The 19,850-nt window shown below is 41.2% G+C and overlaps 1 protein-coding gene across 1 annotated transcript; it reads left to right on the forward strand.

Annotated features, from left to right (window-relative positions):
- Nucleotides 1-458: 458 nt before the first annotated feature.
- LOC130080313 (uncharacterized) lies at nt 459-19,636 on the forward strand. The gene is given in 15 exon segments (XM_056245670.1): nt 459-536; nt 538-702; nt 704-747; nt 1,619-1,664; nt 3,886-3,962; nt 4,202-4,297; nt 4,479-4,541; nt 4,613-4,662; nt 4,665-4,749; nt 11,019-11,072; nt 13,848-14,001; nt 17,047-17,157; nt 19,241-19,342; nt 19,438-19,491; nt 19,493-19,636. Coding segments are annotated over 15 exon segments (1,323 nt in total).
- Nucleotides 19,637-19,850: the final 214 nt, after the last annotated feature.

Here is a 19,850-nt window from a genome sequence, read left to right on the forward strand (position 1 = left end):
TTGGCAATTTTCACGCACAGCTACTAGAAGATTAACGTCTGTCAGACAGGTTGCTCACGTCATCAAGCTTAGTTTGAGTCGGTCTGAGTCTGCGCGTCAGGAACGGAAGTTCTCAAAAATCGCTAAAAGTGGGCTTCAACTGTCTCAACTGAGTTCCAATGAGATCGCTCTGTCCATTTCTTTTACTGTCTATGGTTACCTCCGCACAGACTCAACTAACATTTTTTTTAAAGAGTCAACAAAGGAAAAAGAAACAGTTATGGCGATTCCTTTTAGTTTGAAAGGGAATTGAGGGGCCAATACTTGCCATTTCTTGCGTTTTGGCATTTTCTAAATGTCGTCAAAACAACATCTAGCTGACTCAAGAACACGAAAAAAAAAAAAATCCTCCTATTTTAAGTGCTTATTTTGTTTTCAGCACCTCCTCGTGGGTTACAGCAGGATTGGTTTGGTTCATAATGTCTGGTCGGGGGTTTTATTCACAGCTTCCGCAAACCAAAACGGTTACTGTGTTCCGGAACGGAGATGCTTTTTACCCCCGGCCGAAGTTTTGTCATCAATCAACGCCAATCATTCACTTTTGACAGCTTTCTGAACACTGTCACTCGAGGCATCACAGCTCCATTTTGGGCAGTGCGAAACATTTACACCCCTAACAAGGGTCACAGGGTGCTGGATCTGGAGCAGCTGGTGCACGGAGAGAGATTTGTATGTGGCAGCCGGAGCAGAGAGACTGAAACAACTGGAGTAAGTTCACTTATTCACATGGTAATGCTGCAGTTATTATAGAATAAGGTACCTCAAATATTAGAGTAAGTAAACTGATGTGGTTTGGGGTTAAATTACTTTTAGGTTTTGAATCTGTAGGCTAATATGTTAATATGACAATAAATTGTCATTAAATTATTAATTAAATTATAATTTTAGCAGTTTAATTCAGGGTTTACAGTATACGGTCTTTTCCAACAGAGAAGCATCATCTTTCAGCGAAAATTTGGTTTTGAATCAAAAACTGGTCACTTCAGATGAGTTTTAGATTTATATAAATAGAGAGAGAGACTAAATTAAGACATAGGCTTAACATATGCCAATAAGCTTATTTTTTTTATCTTAGTCATACGGCGGGCCAAATCAAAAGTCATGACAGGCCGACTTGGCCCTAGTTTGGGTTTATGCATGTTTCGGGTACACATAACTTCCAATGAAACCTTGCATAAGGTTATTGTTTTCAATAAAGCATGTGATTGATTGCAATCCTCATGAAGCTTTCCCATTGTACAGGGAAAAGATTAACAGTTCCTCATATCGACAAACATAAAATTTACAACAGCTTAAACCTGGAAATATAATGCTTATTTTAGTAACTTATTTTAGTTTCTAAATGGATGAACTTTTTTTCTATCAGATGTCCTTCCTTGTGTATTTTGTGCTAATTTTGACCTGGCCTATAATACCGTGTACTATATAGTGCCTTAATGTATTTACTTTGTTATGAAATTTACATTTCAAAGCGTGAAAATAATATACTTTTTAAGTACTTGTTATATTTATATCAACAATTTAATGTGTTTTTTATTATGTTAACTATATACTTTCTCTCTCCTTTATTCTTTTATAGCTTTCATCACATACCACAGAAACCGTCAAAAAAGAAAAGTGAACCGGTAAGAGTCTTGAAGCTACAGTGTTCATAGCATTTTATCATACTATATTTGATATTTGAAATATAATCTAAATCATTTTTTTTTTCAGTGAGTTTGTCTGAGTAAATATATCAGAACTGTAAAGGGAAAGCATATCTGAGGCAAATCATAACATTTTTGCAGTATGATCATTACTGCTGTTCCACATCCTACATCATTATTGACTCTGCTGAATCTCTCCGACAGAATATCACCGCAAGGTTTCTCCAGACTGTATGGATGACTGATTTCATGCCTCTTGTTGCTGAAAACCATAAAGTGAATGTGTATTGATATCTCCATTTGAGTCAGCTGTTTCACTCCATTTTAAACTATCAGGAAGCCTATGTGTGGGGCAGGTTTAATTTACTTACTGCTCATAAAATTATTTTAGAAAATGATTTAGTCAACATTCACTACATGTTCTTTGCAAATGATTTGTGCTACTTAAGCTCTCCCCTCTGATTTCCTTTCATTTTCTAATACAGTAATGTCATATTCCAAAATGCGTCCTTCTTCCCTTTTCTACAAGCTATCTTTCTTTACTCTTTGCTTACAATCTTTATTCGGTCAATACATGTGCCTCACGTGTTTTTTTAAAGTAAATAAACAAATTGTTCTTTTCACTCCTATAGCCTACTCCTATTCTAAACGCAGTGACTATTTATATTATGTATTAATGAAAAGTGGTTACAGCTGTTGAACAATTTATCTGTTGGATAATTACCAATGCCACAATTTAGCACAAGTGTGCTCAGACCTGCTCTGGAGTTCTATCTTCCTGCAATTTTCATTTCCACTTTTGCTCATACACCTGTTTGTAATTTTCATACAAACCTGGTTCAGGTGCTTTTCATTGAAGTTGGAGCAAAACTGCAGGAAGGTGTACTATAATAAACAGTAGCATATATGCACCACTATACCAAAATAGTATTGTTATCTAAGGGTAGCCTACGTTTACACGAAATCAATGTACTAAAAACGGGAACGTTTTTCCTTTGCGTTTTTCGTGTACAGATGAGAACATTGTCCAAACAATCCCAGTTCACACGGATCCGCGAAAATGACTAAGTTTGCGTTTTTAGGCCCCCAAAATACCGTTGTCCTTTACATGAACAAACAAACCAAATAAAACGTTTTTAAATTTTAGGGTGTTTACACGACACCGATGTACTAAAAATGTCAAAGTTTTTCCTTTGTATTTTTCAAATACAGTCAACAACATTGTCAAAACGATCCCCATTCACACAAATCCACGAAAACGACTAAAAACGCTGTATTCTGCTGCCAGGCCAGTAGTTGGCGATGTCACTTTGTAAAGAAACCACGCGCCTATAGACTGAACACATGGGGTGCTTCTCTTTTCTTATTTGTGCATCCTCTTTTCCCTTTCTCGCGTCTCATGTATGTGCATGACGTCACCGTTTTCACAAATTAGCATTTTTGTAGTTCACAGACAATAATTGTATAGCTTTTTAAAACTAGCACTTTGAAACCCTTTTTCAAATGTTTGCGTTTTCAAGCCCCCAAAACGGCGTTGTCATGTAAATGAACGGCTAAAATGCATATAAAGTTTTACATGATGTCGTGTAAATGGCCACTATAGACTGTTTTATACTGATTTTAAGCTATTTAAATAAATCCATTTTAAAATATGATTATTTAAGTAAAATCAAATAGATGGAAATAGTTAATAATAAACTATGCCATGATTTTTTTGAGTGCAGAAATCTGCCCTGTTTCTTTTATATATGACTGACAAATATACATAACATTGATTTGATTAATTTATAATCCAAATGGATGATTTTTACATGTTCATCACTGAGGTCTCTGTGACCCCAAGCATAAAAGCGTTTTGTATAGGGTATGTAAGAAGACGCAGGCTTGGTGCTATTCAAAGTTTGGACAATTTGAAGTGACTTATTAAGCTAATAGTTTTTACAACCTTCCTCAGAGACCAAATGCAGTGGACCATAATAGAGCAATAATCATAAAAATACCCACTTAGAGTGACTTTGCTTGAGGTTATGGCACTATATGTCACTGTCTGTCACCCTTTTAGCTCCTTGTTTCCGTCTGCACAACAACCAGCATAGCATTTAATTGAAGAAAACCAGATGTGTAAGTGCCCTAAATGAGTAGTGGAACAGTTATTGTCAGCGATGCTCAGCGGGGTCCTGTTCATTTGTCTCCACTGCAGATCCAACCTGTAGTTCACAGCAGAATAATTGTCCCAGCTCGATGGAAGAGAATCAGTAATGAGTCGTGCACCATCAAGTGAGCCCTGCTTTTAATGTGTCCCTATTGGAAGTCTTCAATGGCAAACCCTCAGGCTACGGCAAAGTCTAATTCTTTAAAACGGTCTATAATACTGTCTAATGGTATAAAATCAGACCAATGTTCTCTGCTTTATTTAATTATTTATGTCTAATGGCATCTCATTTTCTCAAATGTTGTTAATTATCAGTGAAGCACAAATGTGTGGAGCGAGTTCCAATTTTGGTTTTATTTTGTAGTGTTTTTACCAATGGAGATATCTTGGTTCCTCCATCATGGGTGCTGATTCCAAAACACACGCTTGCCAGCGGGGTAAACGAACGAGACTATTTTGGGTGAATTTGGATCATGTGGGGGGCTGGTGACGTCATCAACAATGATTTAATGTCTAATATTTTAAAACCCGACGCAGCACAAACGAAAATTTTACCGGCACAAACCAGCACAAACGAAGCACAAACGAACGAGACTATTTTGACGACCTTTTGCGTTGGGTGGGGGGCCAACTTCACGCAGGTGGGAAAAGGTATTGGCCATGGTGACCGAGAAAGTTCACCTTCGCACTGGAGCTGTACGCAGGTATGTGCTTCATTCATGAAATGTACATGTATAAAATGAAAGACAATGTTGAGCGGTTTCAATCCTTTCAGGTTGTGCATGCTGAATGGGAAGCCTTTACGTGGAGCATATGAGCTGAAGAACATGTTGCTGTATGGGCAGAGAGGTTCCGGTCTTTGCCTTATCATCTGGTTCCATGCAAAGGAGTAATTCACAGCCTCACTGATGTGTAAGGAAGATTATAAGACAAGATAATTGCAATGACAGGTGTATAATGCCCCTTTATTACACTTTTTTGTAGTTAAATTTGCAATCATTTGCTCACCTTTTGATGTTCATAACCTGTTTGACTTTTTTTTCTTCCATGGAGTACAAAAGGAGAACGACTATGGAAAATATTCAACTTCTGAAGCCATGTGATTGATTCTATGCAGAAATGTGAACAAATGAGGCTATACTGTTTGAGTTTGGAGCTGGGAAGATTTTGTATTGTTTTTGAAAGAAGTCACTTGCTCACAAAGGCTGCATTTATTTGATCAAAAATACAGTAAAAAGATTAATGTTGTGTGAAATATTATTGCAATTTTAATATATTTTAAAATGCATTTTGAATTTTCAGCATCATTACTCCAGTCTTCAGTGTCACATGGTCCTTCAGAAATCATTAGAATACTGATTGAAACATTTCTTATTATTAATGTTGAAAACAGTTGTGTTTCTTCATATATCTTTTTTGTGTGTGTGTGTGTGTGGAAACTGACATTTTTTTCATTAATCTTTGATGAATAGAAAGTTCAAAAGAACAAGATTTATTTGAAATAGAAATCATTTGTAACACTCTCACTTTTGCTGAATAAAAGTATTTTATTCTTTAAAAAAAATCTTACTGACCCCAAACTTGAATGGTAGGTTATATTAAATAGAAAAAAAAGTCAATATATCTAGAATCTAGAGGTAAAGTAAAATTAATATATTTGTAAATTGTTAATTAAATTAACATTAAAAATGTATTGTTAAATTGCACTAATAAATCATAGAATTAATAAAAATGCCAGAAATGAGATGATAAAACAGATTTCTGGTTTTTAAAATATTTTATTGTTTTCCATGAAAAAAAGAAAGCAAACAGGTTTGGAACAAGAGGATGAGTATACTGATAACAGTTCCCTTTCGAGGGAACTCTCGATGCGTCACTTGACGCTTTGGGAACGCCCCCAGCGTGCATGCGTCTGAGCATCAATGTCAACTAGTCCAATGGAAAGAATGAGCGTCACGGGCGGGTGACGTCATGACCAGGAAGGGATAAAGGCTCACCCGGTGAAACGCGGCATTAGCTTCTGTGTCTCAGCAAGCGATCTGTGTAACATTTTGTCTCTGTCTATTTACTGTTGTCTGTTGCGGAAAAGGATGGAAACTAAACAAGTGTACAAACAGTGTGCTTCTCCCTGCCCGCGTTATTTAACGGGTGGGGACACACACGAGCTTTGTGTCGTTTGTTTGGGAGTGGAGCATGCGGTCTCAGCCTTCGAGGGGGCTGAGTGCCAGCATTGTGAGATGTTACCGCTTCGCATGCTCCGCTCTCGCCTGTCACTCTTTGATAAAGAGAGTGGGCAGGCTCGCGATCCGCAGGGATCAGGACCCGCGTCTGCTGAGGCAGCGCGGAGATTGCATTCCTGGGGATCGCAAAAGGAACTTTCGGAGGGGTTGGAGACGGGTCCGAGGGCTCTTTCTCCTTCCTTACCCGAGAGATCCAACGCTCTCCCCCCGGTGTCGGAAGCACGCTCTGCGGTTTCTTCCGCCCGGGGAGAGAGCCCTCCATTACTTTATTGCTCTTCCTCCGAGGAGGTTGATGCGATGAGTTTGGAGAGTGAAAGCACACACATGGGGGAAAGAGATTCACAATTTATTTCCCCAGCATATGATGAGCTGGTGGATGTTATGTCGCGGGCTGTAGAGAAATTAAATATTGAATGGCCATCTGAGAAGAAGGGCGCTCGTCCTAAAAGCAAATTAGATGAGCGCTTTTTATCTTCCACCACATTATCTCCACCACGAGGGCTTCCATTTTTTCCCGATTTGCACAATGAAATATCTAAATCGTGGAATAAACCTTACTCATCACGTCTTTTCAGCCCTCAAGTTAACACTTATTCGAGAATAAGAGGGCTGAAAGAATTTAGCCAGTTATCTTTCCCCTGGTCCCGCATCGTCTCTGAAAGCCTCGGCTTTGCCTACTAGACCGCTCAAAGCCACTTCGGTGTTAGTGGGCAAAGCTTATACGGCAGCAGGTCAAGCTGGAGCATGTCTGCATACTATGGCAGTGCTCCAGGCTTATCAAGCTGACCTGCTGGGGGATCTGGATAGTAGTGAGGGAGTCAGTCATGACGATATTCGTGAACTTCGTCGGGCTACCGATCTTTCTCTCAGGGCTACTAAGGAGACCGCCAGAGCAATTGGGCGGTCTATGGCAGCCTTGGTAGCTACTGAGAGACATTTATGGTTAAATCTGTCTGAAATTAAAGAAAAAGATCGAGCTTTTTTATTAGATGCTCCGCTTGAACCTTCTGGTCTCTTCGGCGACGCAGTCCACGCGGTCGTCGAGAGATTTCAGGAGTCAAAGAAACAAGCTGACGTTTTTAAAAAGTTTATCCCTCGCTGGGTCCAGCCCCCTGGGGCTGCTGGGCGTGAGCAGCCCCAGCCGTCGAGCTCATCATATCGTGTGCATCAGAAAGAGAGTGTTGCGTCTCGTGCACCTCCACGTAGAGACTGGAGACGGACGCAACCCTTTCAACTGAAGTCTTCTAAGTCGAAGCCGGATCTGAGGACCGTTCTTCAGGCGAAGAAGACTTCGGTTCAAAAAAAAAAAAAAAGGTCCTGATGTTCATGCATCAGGCCTGTGAGGACAGCCCCGACCGAAGTGGAGCGGTGTACACCTCATTATACGGTGCCCGTTCCATTTCGGGGTCCTCACGAGACCGTTCTGCCAACCCTGCCACCCTCGGTGCTTCAGGGCGCAGCGGTCTCCAGCGAGTCGCTGATGCTATGCTGCGGCACAGCATCGGTTTCGCGCCCTCTGAGGGGGGCCTTAGAGCGGCCAGTTCAGGTAGTTCCTGCCATTATGTTTCAGGCTCCGGAATTAGCTGTCTCGATAACACCAGAGACCAGCCTCGAGAGGCTGGTTCCCTTAGTAAATTTTCTGGCAGCGTGGAAGCTTCTGCCGAATATTTCTCGTTGGGTCCTGCAGATTGTAGAGAAAGGATACAGAATCCAGTTTGGTTCTCGTCCTCCTCGTTACAACGGGGTGCTGCCCACAGTGGTGCATCCCGAGCAGGCTCTGGTAATGGAGCAAGAGTAAAGGCCCTGTTAGCAAAGGAACAGAGAGTCGGGTTTTTACAGCCGTTATTTCATTGTTCCAAAAAAGGATGGAGGGTTGCGTCCCATTTTAGATCTTCGTCTGTTAAATCGTTCAGTACAGAAACTCAAGTTCAAGATGCTGACACTCAAGCAGATCGTGACTCAAATCAGATCCGAGGACTGGTTTGTCACGATAGATCTGAAGGACGCTTACTTCCATGTCTCCATCCTCCCTCAGCACAGGAAGTTCCTAAGGTTTTCTTTCGGGGGCAAAGAATACCAATATCGGGTTCTTCCTTTCGGTCTAGCTTTATCACCCCGCACGTTCACGAAATGCGTGGATGCAGCTCTAGCCCCTCTCAGGCTTCAGGGCATACGTATTCTGAACTACATCGACGACTGGCTGATTCTAGCGGAATCAGAGCAGTTGGCGGTTCGGCACCGAGGTGTCGTTCTCGCTCATATGCAGATGTTGGGGTTGAGGCTCAATGCCAAGAAAAGTGTGCTTTCTCCAGTACAGAGAACCACTTTCCTTGGTGTGGTATGGGATTCAGTGACGATGCGGGCCACTCTATCGCCCGTTCGTGTAGCTGCTATCCTGAAAGCCACCAAAGAGCTAAAGCTAGGCCAGTCACGCACTGTAAAACAGTTCGAGAGACTGTTGGGTCTTTTGGCGGCAGCGTCCAACGTGATTCCTTTTGGCCTGCTGTACATGAGACCTTTGCAGTGGTGGCTCAGGACCAGAGGGTTCTCCCCGAGGGGAAACCCACTTCGTATGATCAAGATCACGCGGCGATGCCTTCGTGCCTTGGTTATATGGAGAAAACACTGGTTCTTAACCCAGGGTCCGGTGTTGGGAGCTCTCTGCCATCGAGTTACGATCTCGACAGATGCTTCCCTCACCGGCTGGGGAGCGGTAATGGAAGGCCGCTCGGTTCAGGGTCGGTGGAGGAGTCATCATCTTTCTTGGCACATAAATTGCCTGGAGATGATGGCCGTCTTCAATGCGTTGAAGCAATTCCTCCCAGACCTGAGGGGCCATCATGTGCTCGTCCGTACAGACAACACATCGGTGGTCTCTTATCTGAACCGTCAGGGGGGTCTGCGGTCGCGTCCGCTTTGCAAGCTGGCGCACCAGATCCTCCTGTGGTCTCTGGGGAAGGTACTCTCCCTGAGGGCAGTGTATATTCCTGGGGACCAGAATATTGGGGCAGACATCCTGTCGAGGCAGGAGCTGAGGCCAGGGGACTGGAGACTCCACCCCGAGGCGGTGGAGAAAATTTGGGAGTTTTACGGCCAAGCAGAGGTGGATCTGTTTGCGTCTCAGCATACGACGCACTGTCCACTTTGGTTCTCCCTTACTCACCCAGCCCCCCTGGGGCTGGATGCTATGGTGCAGACGTGGCCGAGGCTACGTCTGTACGCATTTCCCCCTGTTGCTCTGCTCCCAGGAGTTCTGGAACGAGTCCGCCAGTACGGAATAAGCCTACTGCTAGTAGCACCACGCTGGCCGAGTCGGATCTGGTTTGCGGACCTGATCCATCTCTTAGACGGTCCTCCCTTGGAGATCCCGATCAGGAGAGACCTTCTGTCTCAGGCCGGGGGCACAATATTTCACCCTCGACCAGAAATTTGGAACCTGTGGGTTTGGCCTCTGAGGGGGCCCAACTCATAGAGAGTGGTCTCTCAGCTGAGGCTGCTGAGACCATTCTAAGCTCCAGAGCTCCAGCTACTAGGCAACTATATGCGCTTAAATGGAGAGTTTTTTCTGTATGGTGTCACCGACATCAGTGGGATCCAGTTAACTGTTCTGTGAACACAGTACTCGAGTTCCTGCAGGAGCGCTTTACGTCAGGTCTATGTCCTTCCACGCTCAAGGTCTACGTGGCGGCCATTGCGGCTTACCACGCCCTGGTGGGGGGTACATCGTTGGGTCGAGACCCCCTGATTACACGTTTCCTTCGTGGCACTTTGAGGCTAAGGCCTGCAACTCGCACTAGGGTGCCAGCTTGGGATCTTGCTTTAGTACTAGAAGGCCTGTCTAGGGCTCCATTCGAGCCCTTAGATTCGGTTTCAGAGAAGTTTCTTACCTTTAAGACTATCTTTCTGCTAGCTATTTCGTCCCTTAAGAGAGTTGGAGACCTTCAGGCCCTTTCGGTTTCCCCCACTTGCCTTGAGTTTGCACCGGGGATGGTCAAGGCATTCTTATATCCAAAACAGGGATACGTCCCTAAGGTGCCAACCTTGACTCCGAGGCCTATTGTGCTGCAGGCTTTCTGTCCTCCTCCTTTTACATCTGCGGACCAGGAAAGGCTGAACCTCTTGTGTCCAGTGCGAGCACTGGATACTTATGTTCATCGGACATCGTCAATGAGGAAGTCCGACCAGTTATTTATTTGCTTTGGATCACCTAAGAAGGGTCTTCCTGCTTCTAAACAGACGGTTAGTAAGTGGATAGTTGAGGCTATTTCACTTGCATACGAGTACTCTGACCTGCCGTGTCCTTTGGCGGTCAGAGCTCATTCTACGAGGGGTATGGCGGCCTCTAAAGCCTTACTATTTGGAGTTTCTCTTCAAGACGTTTGTGATGCGGCAGGCTGGTCCTCACCGCTCACATTCGTTAGGTTTTACAGCTTAGACCTGGATGCTGCCCCAGGTTCTCAGGTGCTTAGTGCTTAATTTCAACAGACTGACACTCAGGTACTTGGAATTCTGGCGTTTTGGGTATTCTCGTTCCCAAAGCGTCAAGTGACGCATCGAGAGTTCCCTCGAAAGGGAACGTCTCAGGTTACGACTGTAACCGTAGTTCCCTGAGAAAGGGAACGAGACGATGCGTCACCCTGCCATACTTCCTGCTTCCCTGTGATCGGCTTGCTTCGACTTTTTGAAGCTAATGCCGCGTTTCACCGGGTGAGCCTTTATCCCTTCCTGGTCATGACGTCACCCGCCCGTGACGCTCATTCTTTCCATTGGACTAGTTGACATTGATGCTCAGACGCATGCACGCTGGGGGCGTTCCCAAAGCGTCAAGTGACGCATCGTCTCGTTCCCTTTCTCAGGGAACTACGGTTACAGTCGTAACCTGAGACGTTTTTTTTTAATAAAAACTATTTCTCTAAGTGACCATTTCCCCCTTTTTTTTAGGATCAACAATGGCATTCTTCCAGTGCTAAAAAAGGAAACCAAGACAGAACTTTGGTAAGGATATTATCAAACTGTTTCATAGCTAAAATACGCATACTATAGTATGGGTGTGATGTTATATTATTTAAATATCTAATGAAAACGCTGGCATTGATTTTGCCTGTCAGCGTCTAATAGGCTCATTCTTCAGAAGGCAGGGATGAACACAGGGAAAACGAGTGTGTGTTTTGCCACATTAGTAGACTTCCACATTAGCATTATTTGCTGTCTCAAACAGTTATATGGAGATTAAATATAGAACCGAGCTAATGTCCTGAACTAGTTTACAAGACACCAATCTTGATGATCACCCATCTCTTTCCACTCTGACTGAACCCAGTTAGTGAGAAAATTTCAATTGGGACCAGATATAAATTGACCACTGTTCATTAGTTCTGAAGATCAGATTCTTGAGAAAAATGTTACCGTCACAGGATCTCAATGTCTCCAATCAGGCTGATCTGTGTTGGGTTCGGGTACATTCCCCTCATCAATCACTGTCTGTAGGAGGTATTGAGTTCTTCTCACCTCTCCTTTTTCAAACTGTCCCAACGCTCAGAGTTTGTGTTACTTGATCAAGTGAGAGCCGAACTCCCTCACCGGGGGAAGGCGCTGAAACCCTCCCCTGTACCCACAGAATGAGGATAAATTGTTTTGTGATAGTGTGTGTGTTGACTTGATGCTTTGGGATGGTCCAGACTACAATAAGAGCCAGACTTGGCAAATAAGTGATGGAGAAAAAATACACACTTAGTGGACTGGGACCCGGAGCTCTCCAAAGTAAAGTTTGAGACATCTGGTTATTGTGAATAAGAGAAATGACTGCAAACTGTTTGCCTGTTGATGTTAGAAGGGACAGAACTTGTCTAATTGATTTCTCATGCTTCATCAGCTTCATTGAGTGGAGGAAATAATTTGAAGAAAGTGGCCAATTATCTTTGATACAATGAAGATGGAATAGCAATCAAAGTCTCATCAAAGTGTCATTACATTCCAAGGTGTTGTTCCATAATCTGTTTACATTTACCCGTAATCTGTATTTGTTGAGAGGAAAACAAACAATTTAATACATATTAGTTTTCCCTTCAGAGAATGTAATGGTAATTCAAACACTACCAGATAAATGATTTGATGCATTTTATTTCATTTGTTTCTCATGATCTTAAGAACGTTTAGATCTTGGGTGGATTATCTAGAGGCTTATGTTTGCATGTTTGTAAATAATTGTATTTTATATTACATTTACATTTTTAATAACAATTGAAATATACAGAACCTGTCCAAAAGTTTGGAAACATTACTATTTTGTTTAAAGAAATCTCTTACGCTCACCTAAGGCTGCATTTATTTAATCAAAAATATAGTAAAAACAGTAATATTGCGAAATGTTACAAATTAAAATAACTGTTTTCTATTTGAATATATTTTAAAATGTAATTTATTCCTGTGATGTGAAAGCTGAATTTTCAGCATGATTTCTCCAGTCTTCAGTGTCACGTGATCCTTCAGAAATCATTCATATATGCCGATTTGGTGCTCAAGTAACATTTATTATTATTAATGCTGAAAACAGTTTTGCTGCTTAATGTTTCTGTGGAAATGGTGATACTTTTTTCAGGATTACATTTATTAAATGTATTTATTCAATTTATAAAAGCATTTATTAAATATATATTTTTTTGTAGCATTATAAATGTCTTCTCTCCCACTTTTGATCAATTTAATGCATTTAATGCATGAATACAAGTATTAATATCTCTTTTTTAATCTTACCACAAATGTTTGAATGGTATCATTGTTTCCACAAAAAAAATGTTTTCACTATTGATAATAATAATAATAATAAATGTTACCGGAGCACCAGATCAGCATATTAGAATGATTTATGGAGGATAATGTGACACTGTATATTAAATGTATATTGTACAATGTATATTAAAATAGAAAACAAATGAATGCTGTTCTTTAGAGCTTTCTATTCATGAAAGAATCCTGAATTTTATTTTTTAATCTGGTTCCAATAATTCTCAAATTATCATTATAAATTGTAATCAGTCAAATAAATGCAGCCTTGGTGAACAAAATATACATTAAAACATTGAAAGGTAGCGTATATACATAATTATATACATATTAAATGAAAAAGTTTAAATTTTTTATACTAAAAAGCATGTAAAGTTTATGTAAAAAAAAAAAAAAAAAATCCATAAATGCATAGCAAGTTCTGCATGCTTTCCTTTAATACAAAACATGATATTTCCTCTTCATAGCATCCTCTCTACAGATCCTGTATTTTCCACATGAGGGAGACAAAGACTCAGCTTTGGTCTCCATCAACCACCTCTACCAAAACACCTTTCTTTATCCGTCTGGCTGCTTACATTATCCTATGATGTCATTCCAACATAAATATTTTGATTATGAAATTGAACAACGGAAGAATCTATCTCATCTTTAAAGCAATCGATACAATATATTTAAGCCTATATTTTATTGTCATGTAAACAGCATGGAGGGGCCTGTGTATTATTAGAAATCTCCGTTGGGTTTTTTTCTCCATGTGACAGAGCTGGCACTGCACCGGCAGATGAAAGCGGTAGCACAGCATTCTGTGTTTATTCTCCAACTGGCCTAACAGATGTTGAGCTAGGTGTCAGCAAAGTTGACATGGGTGGAAAAGTGCAACAGCGGCCGAGATGATCACACCCCCTGGTACTAGCGGCCACATATCCGTGACTGTGACATGCAGAGGCAGTAAAGCTGTCCCAGACCCTTTCTGTGACACTGCAGGGCGAAGCTGTCTCCTCATATCTCCGATGACTTGCTCAAGTCAGACCCGCTGCGGTCCCTGCGGAGGCTTCCTGTTTTGAAGAAACATTGCTTTCTCGAGGGGATTGGTGGAGACACCCATCCAGCTGCTCTCTGTCAGGCCTGTCCTACTCAGGCAGGGGGAGTGTTTAGCTGAAACATCAGGGGGTCTTCCACGCCTGGCTTCAGAGTCATTATCACATCGCTCTGGATTGAAGAGACCATCCCCCCATTACTTTCATAATTCAGTTAGTATAAAGGAAACTACAACCTGTTCTTAGGCCTTGTGTAAGCCTGGTATCAAGATCCATATCAGTAGATCTGTCCCTGATCTGATGCTGTCCCAGATCTGTCCACCATCACAAGTGGTCACCTGAGACTTTTTGCTTTTTATACCTAATACTTTCATGCAGATGTATCAAACCGTTTTGAACCCCGTTTACACCTGGTTTTGGTGTCGTCCTGTTTAAAATGATTAAGACGGGCCTTGGATTAGTCTTGTTTGTCTATCAGATGTACAATAGGCTTTATATACTTTTAACCTTACAAACTGAACTGAGACTTTCCACCTTTAAATGCCCTCACTTAAATCTCACTTACTTTCACACTGTACGATTTTGGCCACGATTTGGCCGTCTGAGACAAACATTGAGAAACCTAAAATATTCCTAGGCCAAAATCTGAATCTTTGATCGCTAGTTTGACGTGTTCGTCGACAGTCTGACAAGCAACAGTCTTAAAGGACTATTATAAATCAGTGTGCAACCGGCTTTAGCCAGACTTGTGTCTGTCTTCCGTCATGTGCATCACAATTATCATAAATGCCAGAAATTGGACATGATCGGCCTCTCAAGTCATATCTATGACTGGGAAACTCTGAGATAATTTTGATAATCAAGTTTCTGAGTAAGGACGGGCAATAAACCTTAAAGATGGAGGAGAGAACACAACATCTGCATTGATTTCTTGGCATTACAGTCATGTATATTTACGTATACAAATATCCATTTGGTGCACATTGAATACTGCATTTATTGGACCGAAATTCAAGAATTGTCTGCAAAATGGCTATCTAGTGCAGTGAAAGGCGATGACAATTTTAGGGGCGCCACAACCTGCACTGGATACGCTAGCTATGGCCCTGCCTCCATGATTCATATTCTTTCCAACAACAAAGCACCTGAATGTGAAAAACTCGTGATTATGACTTGAGAAGTGAAAATTTAAAAAACTTTGATGGCGTGTGAAGGTCAAGAATGGTCAAGAATCGCAAACTTAGTTCCGTTCACACAGAACGCGTTGTTCCATTCCAATGCGCTACTTTTTCATTGGTTTTCTATGTAAACACGCGCTGAATGGACGCGTATAAACGTTGCCAGCGTCTCGCGGATGACACGCGTTCTAAAAACGCGGTGCTCAAGTTAAAATCAGTTCAACTTTTCAAAAGCGTCTAGAGACCTTTTTCCCCATTCCACTGCCCTCGTCTCACGTTTTTCAAAGCAAAAACAGTCAGTCAGACCAACATGTAAAGTGACCAACCACAGTTTATTTAGTTTTTTTCATGCTTTTTAGATGTGGTTTTATCTGAAATAGATACCATCGATGGCACAATAATAGATAGAAACTCATTCATTCCAAAAAAAATTATACCGCACTGTAAGTCTGCAAACTGCTGTACAAAAAACTTCAAAGATACCAAATATGTATTTGGACTTTGAAACTTTGAAACTGTGTCCATTAAAAATAAATACAAAGCTCAATATACAGTTCTGCTTGTGAGTATCTGGTTTATCTTCCACTGAGTACTTCAAACTAAACTCTTGAGTATATTTTCCAAAGATTAGATGGCATAAACCTGGCATCACATCCAGGCAAATCCAGTAATTTCTTCTGCAAAAGCACTCATTGTATTAACCCAGCACCTTCTAAACATGTCTTTGTTTCCAGGCGGACTAGTCAATCTCAACGGAATAGTGAAATTGCGTATCCAGCCAATCAGATTGGAACTGCCAGTTTTTGAGTGGTGTTGGCAGTTTTGTTCAACATGAATCAGACGGTCCGTTGGGAGGCTGTCTGAAGCTGGGATTAAATGAAAATTGACCTTGAACTCTTCAAAAACTCACTTACCTTCAGTAATATAGTTTTATATCTTATTTTTCACAACAAACTCTTGAGTGTATATCATTTTTTTTTTCAAAGGTTGTGAATTCCGCACGTTCATCCTGAAAGTTTCCTTGATGAACTTGAATTCTGAATGAATTCTGACTTGCTGAATTGCAGCAGAACTTTTGGCAGTGCTGTTGTTTTATTTCTACTTTGCCCACCAACAGCTGTTCAAATTCAAAAGGATGTCAGGCAGAGTTTGCTTTAAAAAAGCAAGTGAGTAGAACAAATATGCAGCTATTCCCCAGGCCCCATGTTAGTGGGCTTGCAAACACCATTGCCCGAAGTGTGTAGCAGTGGAAGACGGAGATCAGTGAAGTACCCCCATGCTGCCTCTCTATGGAGCCAACTAACAGTGGCAAGAGCAGGAGAAAAATGTATTAAGCCTTCTCTTTCCCTCACTGTGCCAGAAATGGCTCACCTTGCTCCCAATGGTAGATCCGGTATGCACTGCCTGCTGGAAGAAAATTACCTTTTGTGGGAGTATTAATTCAGACATGCATCCTGCTGTCAAAGCATCACTCTAAACTCCTCTTCCCACTGTTCTGTCTCTCTCTCTCTGTGTCTCCAGTGCCCCAGTCTTCTTTTTTCATCATCAATAACTGTCTGCTGTCTGCTGAAGAATAAGTTATTCCCCCACAAGTCTCTTTTTTAAAGCTTGTTTGGATCCTCATTGTTTGATCTGGCTTGATAAATAAGACTATTGCAGTTAGAAATTCATGGCTGCCCTGTTTCATCAATAAATGATTAGTTTGCTGTGCTCTCTGGTGATTGATAGGTTGTGCATGGGATGTATTGGAACCAGATGAATTCAATACCGTGCCGGTCGCTGGGGAGCTACAAAGCATATCAGCTCATGAAAAATTGAGGTCAATGGAAAATGTGAAAAAGAGAGTAAAAGAGGAAGAACGAGCTGTGCTCGAAACACAGTTGTTTCTTGTTATCAGCGGGTTGTAGACACACTTTAAGCATCAGATCAAATCAAAGCCATGTATGGTCTGAAAGAAGATTGCTTTAGTTCGCAAAACCAGGAGTGGACATCGCCGGCTACGCCAAACTGCCCGGGCAGGGCTCGAAAATCCCAGATCTCTCCGCTACGCCGGGTGAGTGTGGCAAGTCGTTTCCTTCGGTCTCCCTGGAGTTCCATTTCCCTGCTCTTCCTTCGCCAGATACAGGCGTTTTACATAATTGCTGATAGGCACTGTGGCTGTTGTTTTTCTAGAAGTGTTATTTTCTCCTCCCTTCTCTCCATCTTTCTCTTTACCATCTCTGCTGTGTGATTGTGATGCATTTATGATTAAGGGAATGAGAGAGAGTGGCAAAAAAGAGGGATCTTGTACTCTTGCATGTGTGCGGCGCAATACAGCGAGCGCAGGCGTGCGTGCGCCACAAATTGCTTTGAATTGACAGGCTGTTCTCTAAAGCCCACCTACATTAGGGAAATACGCTCTCATTCTTGGATAGAATGCCATCCTGTGAGAGGAATATTAAAGCTCATCATGGATTCAAATGCTGCAAAGGGCTTTAAATCATAGATCAATTCAATCAGGCCATTTTGTTTCAAATGTATGCAAGTGCCTTGTTAGCTCTGGCTGGGAAAACAAAATGTTTCCATTTTTTTTCTGAAAGGTAATCAAAATGTTCATAAGTTATTCATGAGAAATCTCTCTCTCTCATTCTCTCAGAATTTTTCTCTATATTGGTTTCTGTTCTTTTGCTTTCATTCACCAAGTCTCCCTCACTCTGTTGCATATAGAGACTTTTTTTTGGCTACCTTTATTTGTTTAGTGAGAGTGTGTTGCATAATAAATTATACAACATGTTTAAAGTAATTTATATTTTTTAAATAAATTACATTTTTAAATATATTAAAGTGGAAAACACTTATTTTAAATGTTTTTATGTTATTTTTTACTGTAGTTTTTTTTAACCAAAAGGTATATATATTTAAAGTATATATATTTTTTCTTATTTGTTGTTTATACTTTTTTTTAGTTCTATTCAAAATCCATTTGCCACTTTTGTAAACTGCGTGAAATGAACAAGACTTTGACTGAGCAAGTGCATTGTGTCTTTTACATGCCATGAGGTCATTCAGTGAATAATTGCAGGCGCTCCGGAGCTGCCATCACTTTACTCATAAGAGCCGAGCCAGCAGTCCTTGTGATGGAGTTGAGTTTCCCTCACTCATGCAGATCTCGCATTAGCCTCGGACGGTATGTCTGCAGCCATGCTTATAAAAGCCCCTCGATGAAGGCTCATACCTACTCTGGACACTTGATCGTGTCTCATGGGGCAGAAGATCCACATAATGCCATTCCTAATGGCAGAAACGAAAAAAATAAAACAAGAAAGCTCCTTTTAACTACATCAATCGCTGCAGAGGGGTAATCAAACATGCCATGACTGCGAATGCCATTCCCATCACCTACTGGAGGAGTGCATCTGCTGTCAGCCTATCATTAGCCAAGATTGTCTTACCTTTGAATGTCAAATGCACCAACCAATGCAGTTTGCATCTCAGGATCGAGAAAGCCCATTAAATGCTTTGTGAAGTGCTGAGCTCAGACGAACTTGATTTGATGCGAAGTGTTTTGGGTAATGCTGAAGAGTGTTTATCACTTGAACCCTCATGTCTTGTCTGCCGAAACAAGACGGTCCATCTATAGACAGGTTTTTTTTCTTTGTCTGTGTTAATCTTCTGCTTTTTGAGAGAAGATATTGATCGTTTTGTAACAAACATTAATTGATTTGTAGTTAGCCCCAACAGAGCCTGGCCATTTACAATGTCATTTTGTTATGTGCACTGCGAACAGTGAAACTCAGTTGTGGAAACAGTGTCTCAAGGTCCTTTCTAATGGATCAACCTTATCCTGCTTTTTGCTGATGTCTCTAATCTTCTGATTATAGATGTTTTCTGTCATACAGGGAAAAAAATGGTTTAGGGTTTTGAACAATTTTCACTTGGACAGCTAATAATTATTTTTTTTTTTTTTTAAGAAACAACAAGTAACTTAAACTAAATTTAAATTAAACATGAAATTATTAGAAATACTCATATAGTATTTTCTTGTAAAATGTACTCCAATAATCTTTGTTTTATTCAAACTTCAAAAAAATATTTTTTACAGTGCATATGGTTGCATATGTTGTTTACAACTGATGGATGCATCCAACATCAGCATGTAATCAGGATTTATCGCCCTCTCCAGAAAAAAAGTGTCTTCAGAGCCACCAACAAAATGATGGAAGCAGTAATAGCATCTGAAGTCCTTGAAGATGAAAATATGAAGGTGGATCTTCCCATAGAACAGGTGAGGATGATAACCAATATACAATACACTGTACTTATTGAATACCAAAACTAGGATGCAGCAATAAAAAAGCTGAATACTTTCTTCTCCCACAGATGGAAGTAAAAGAAGTTGAGGAGGAACACAACTCTTACAAAGACCCCCTGACCAGAAAGTGGTGGTGACAGCCCTGCCAAAAACTTCCCAACCCATCCAAATTCAACTGCTACACCAAGGTCATACCCTTCCAAAACCAATAAGGTCAAAGATAATTTAGTTTGCACCATAGTGATGCCTTCTCAGCATATGATCTGAATGTCAGATCAGCCTATTCTTACTTTTAGTCTTCTTCATTGTGCTTTGACCAGTCTCTAAGAAGGTACTTTAGTAAACCTAAACTCAATGCCCATCAATAGATCTCAGACCATACCTTAAGTATGAAGGAGTCAGAAGGAGACCTCCAACTCAACAGCCATGGAGAGTGCAGGGACGAGTCATTAGATCAACCAGAACCAAAGGTATGGAGCTC

This window comes from Rhinichthys klamathensis, unplaced genomic scaffold (genome assembly GCF_029890125.1).
Source record: "Rhinichthys klamathensis goyatoka isolate OS25496 unplaced genomic scaffold, OSU_Roscu_1.1 h1tg000032l_1, whole genome shotgun sequence".
Lineage (NCBI taxonomy): Eukaryota > Metazoa > Chordata > Actinopteri > Cypriniformes > Leuciscidae > Rhinichthys > Rhinichthys klamathensis.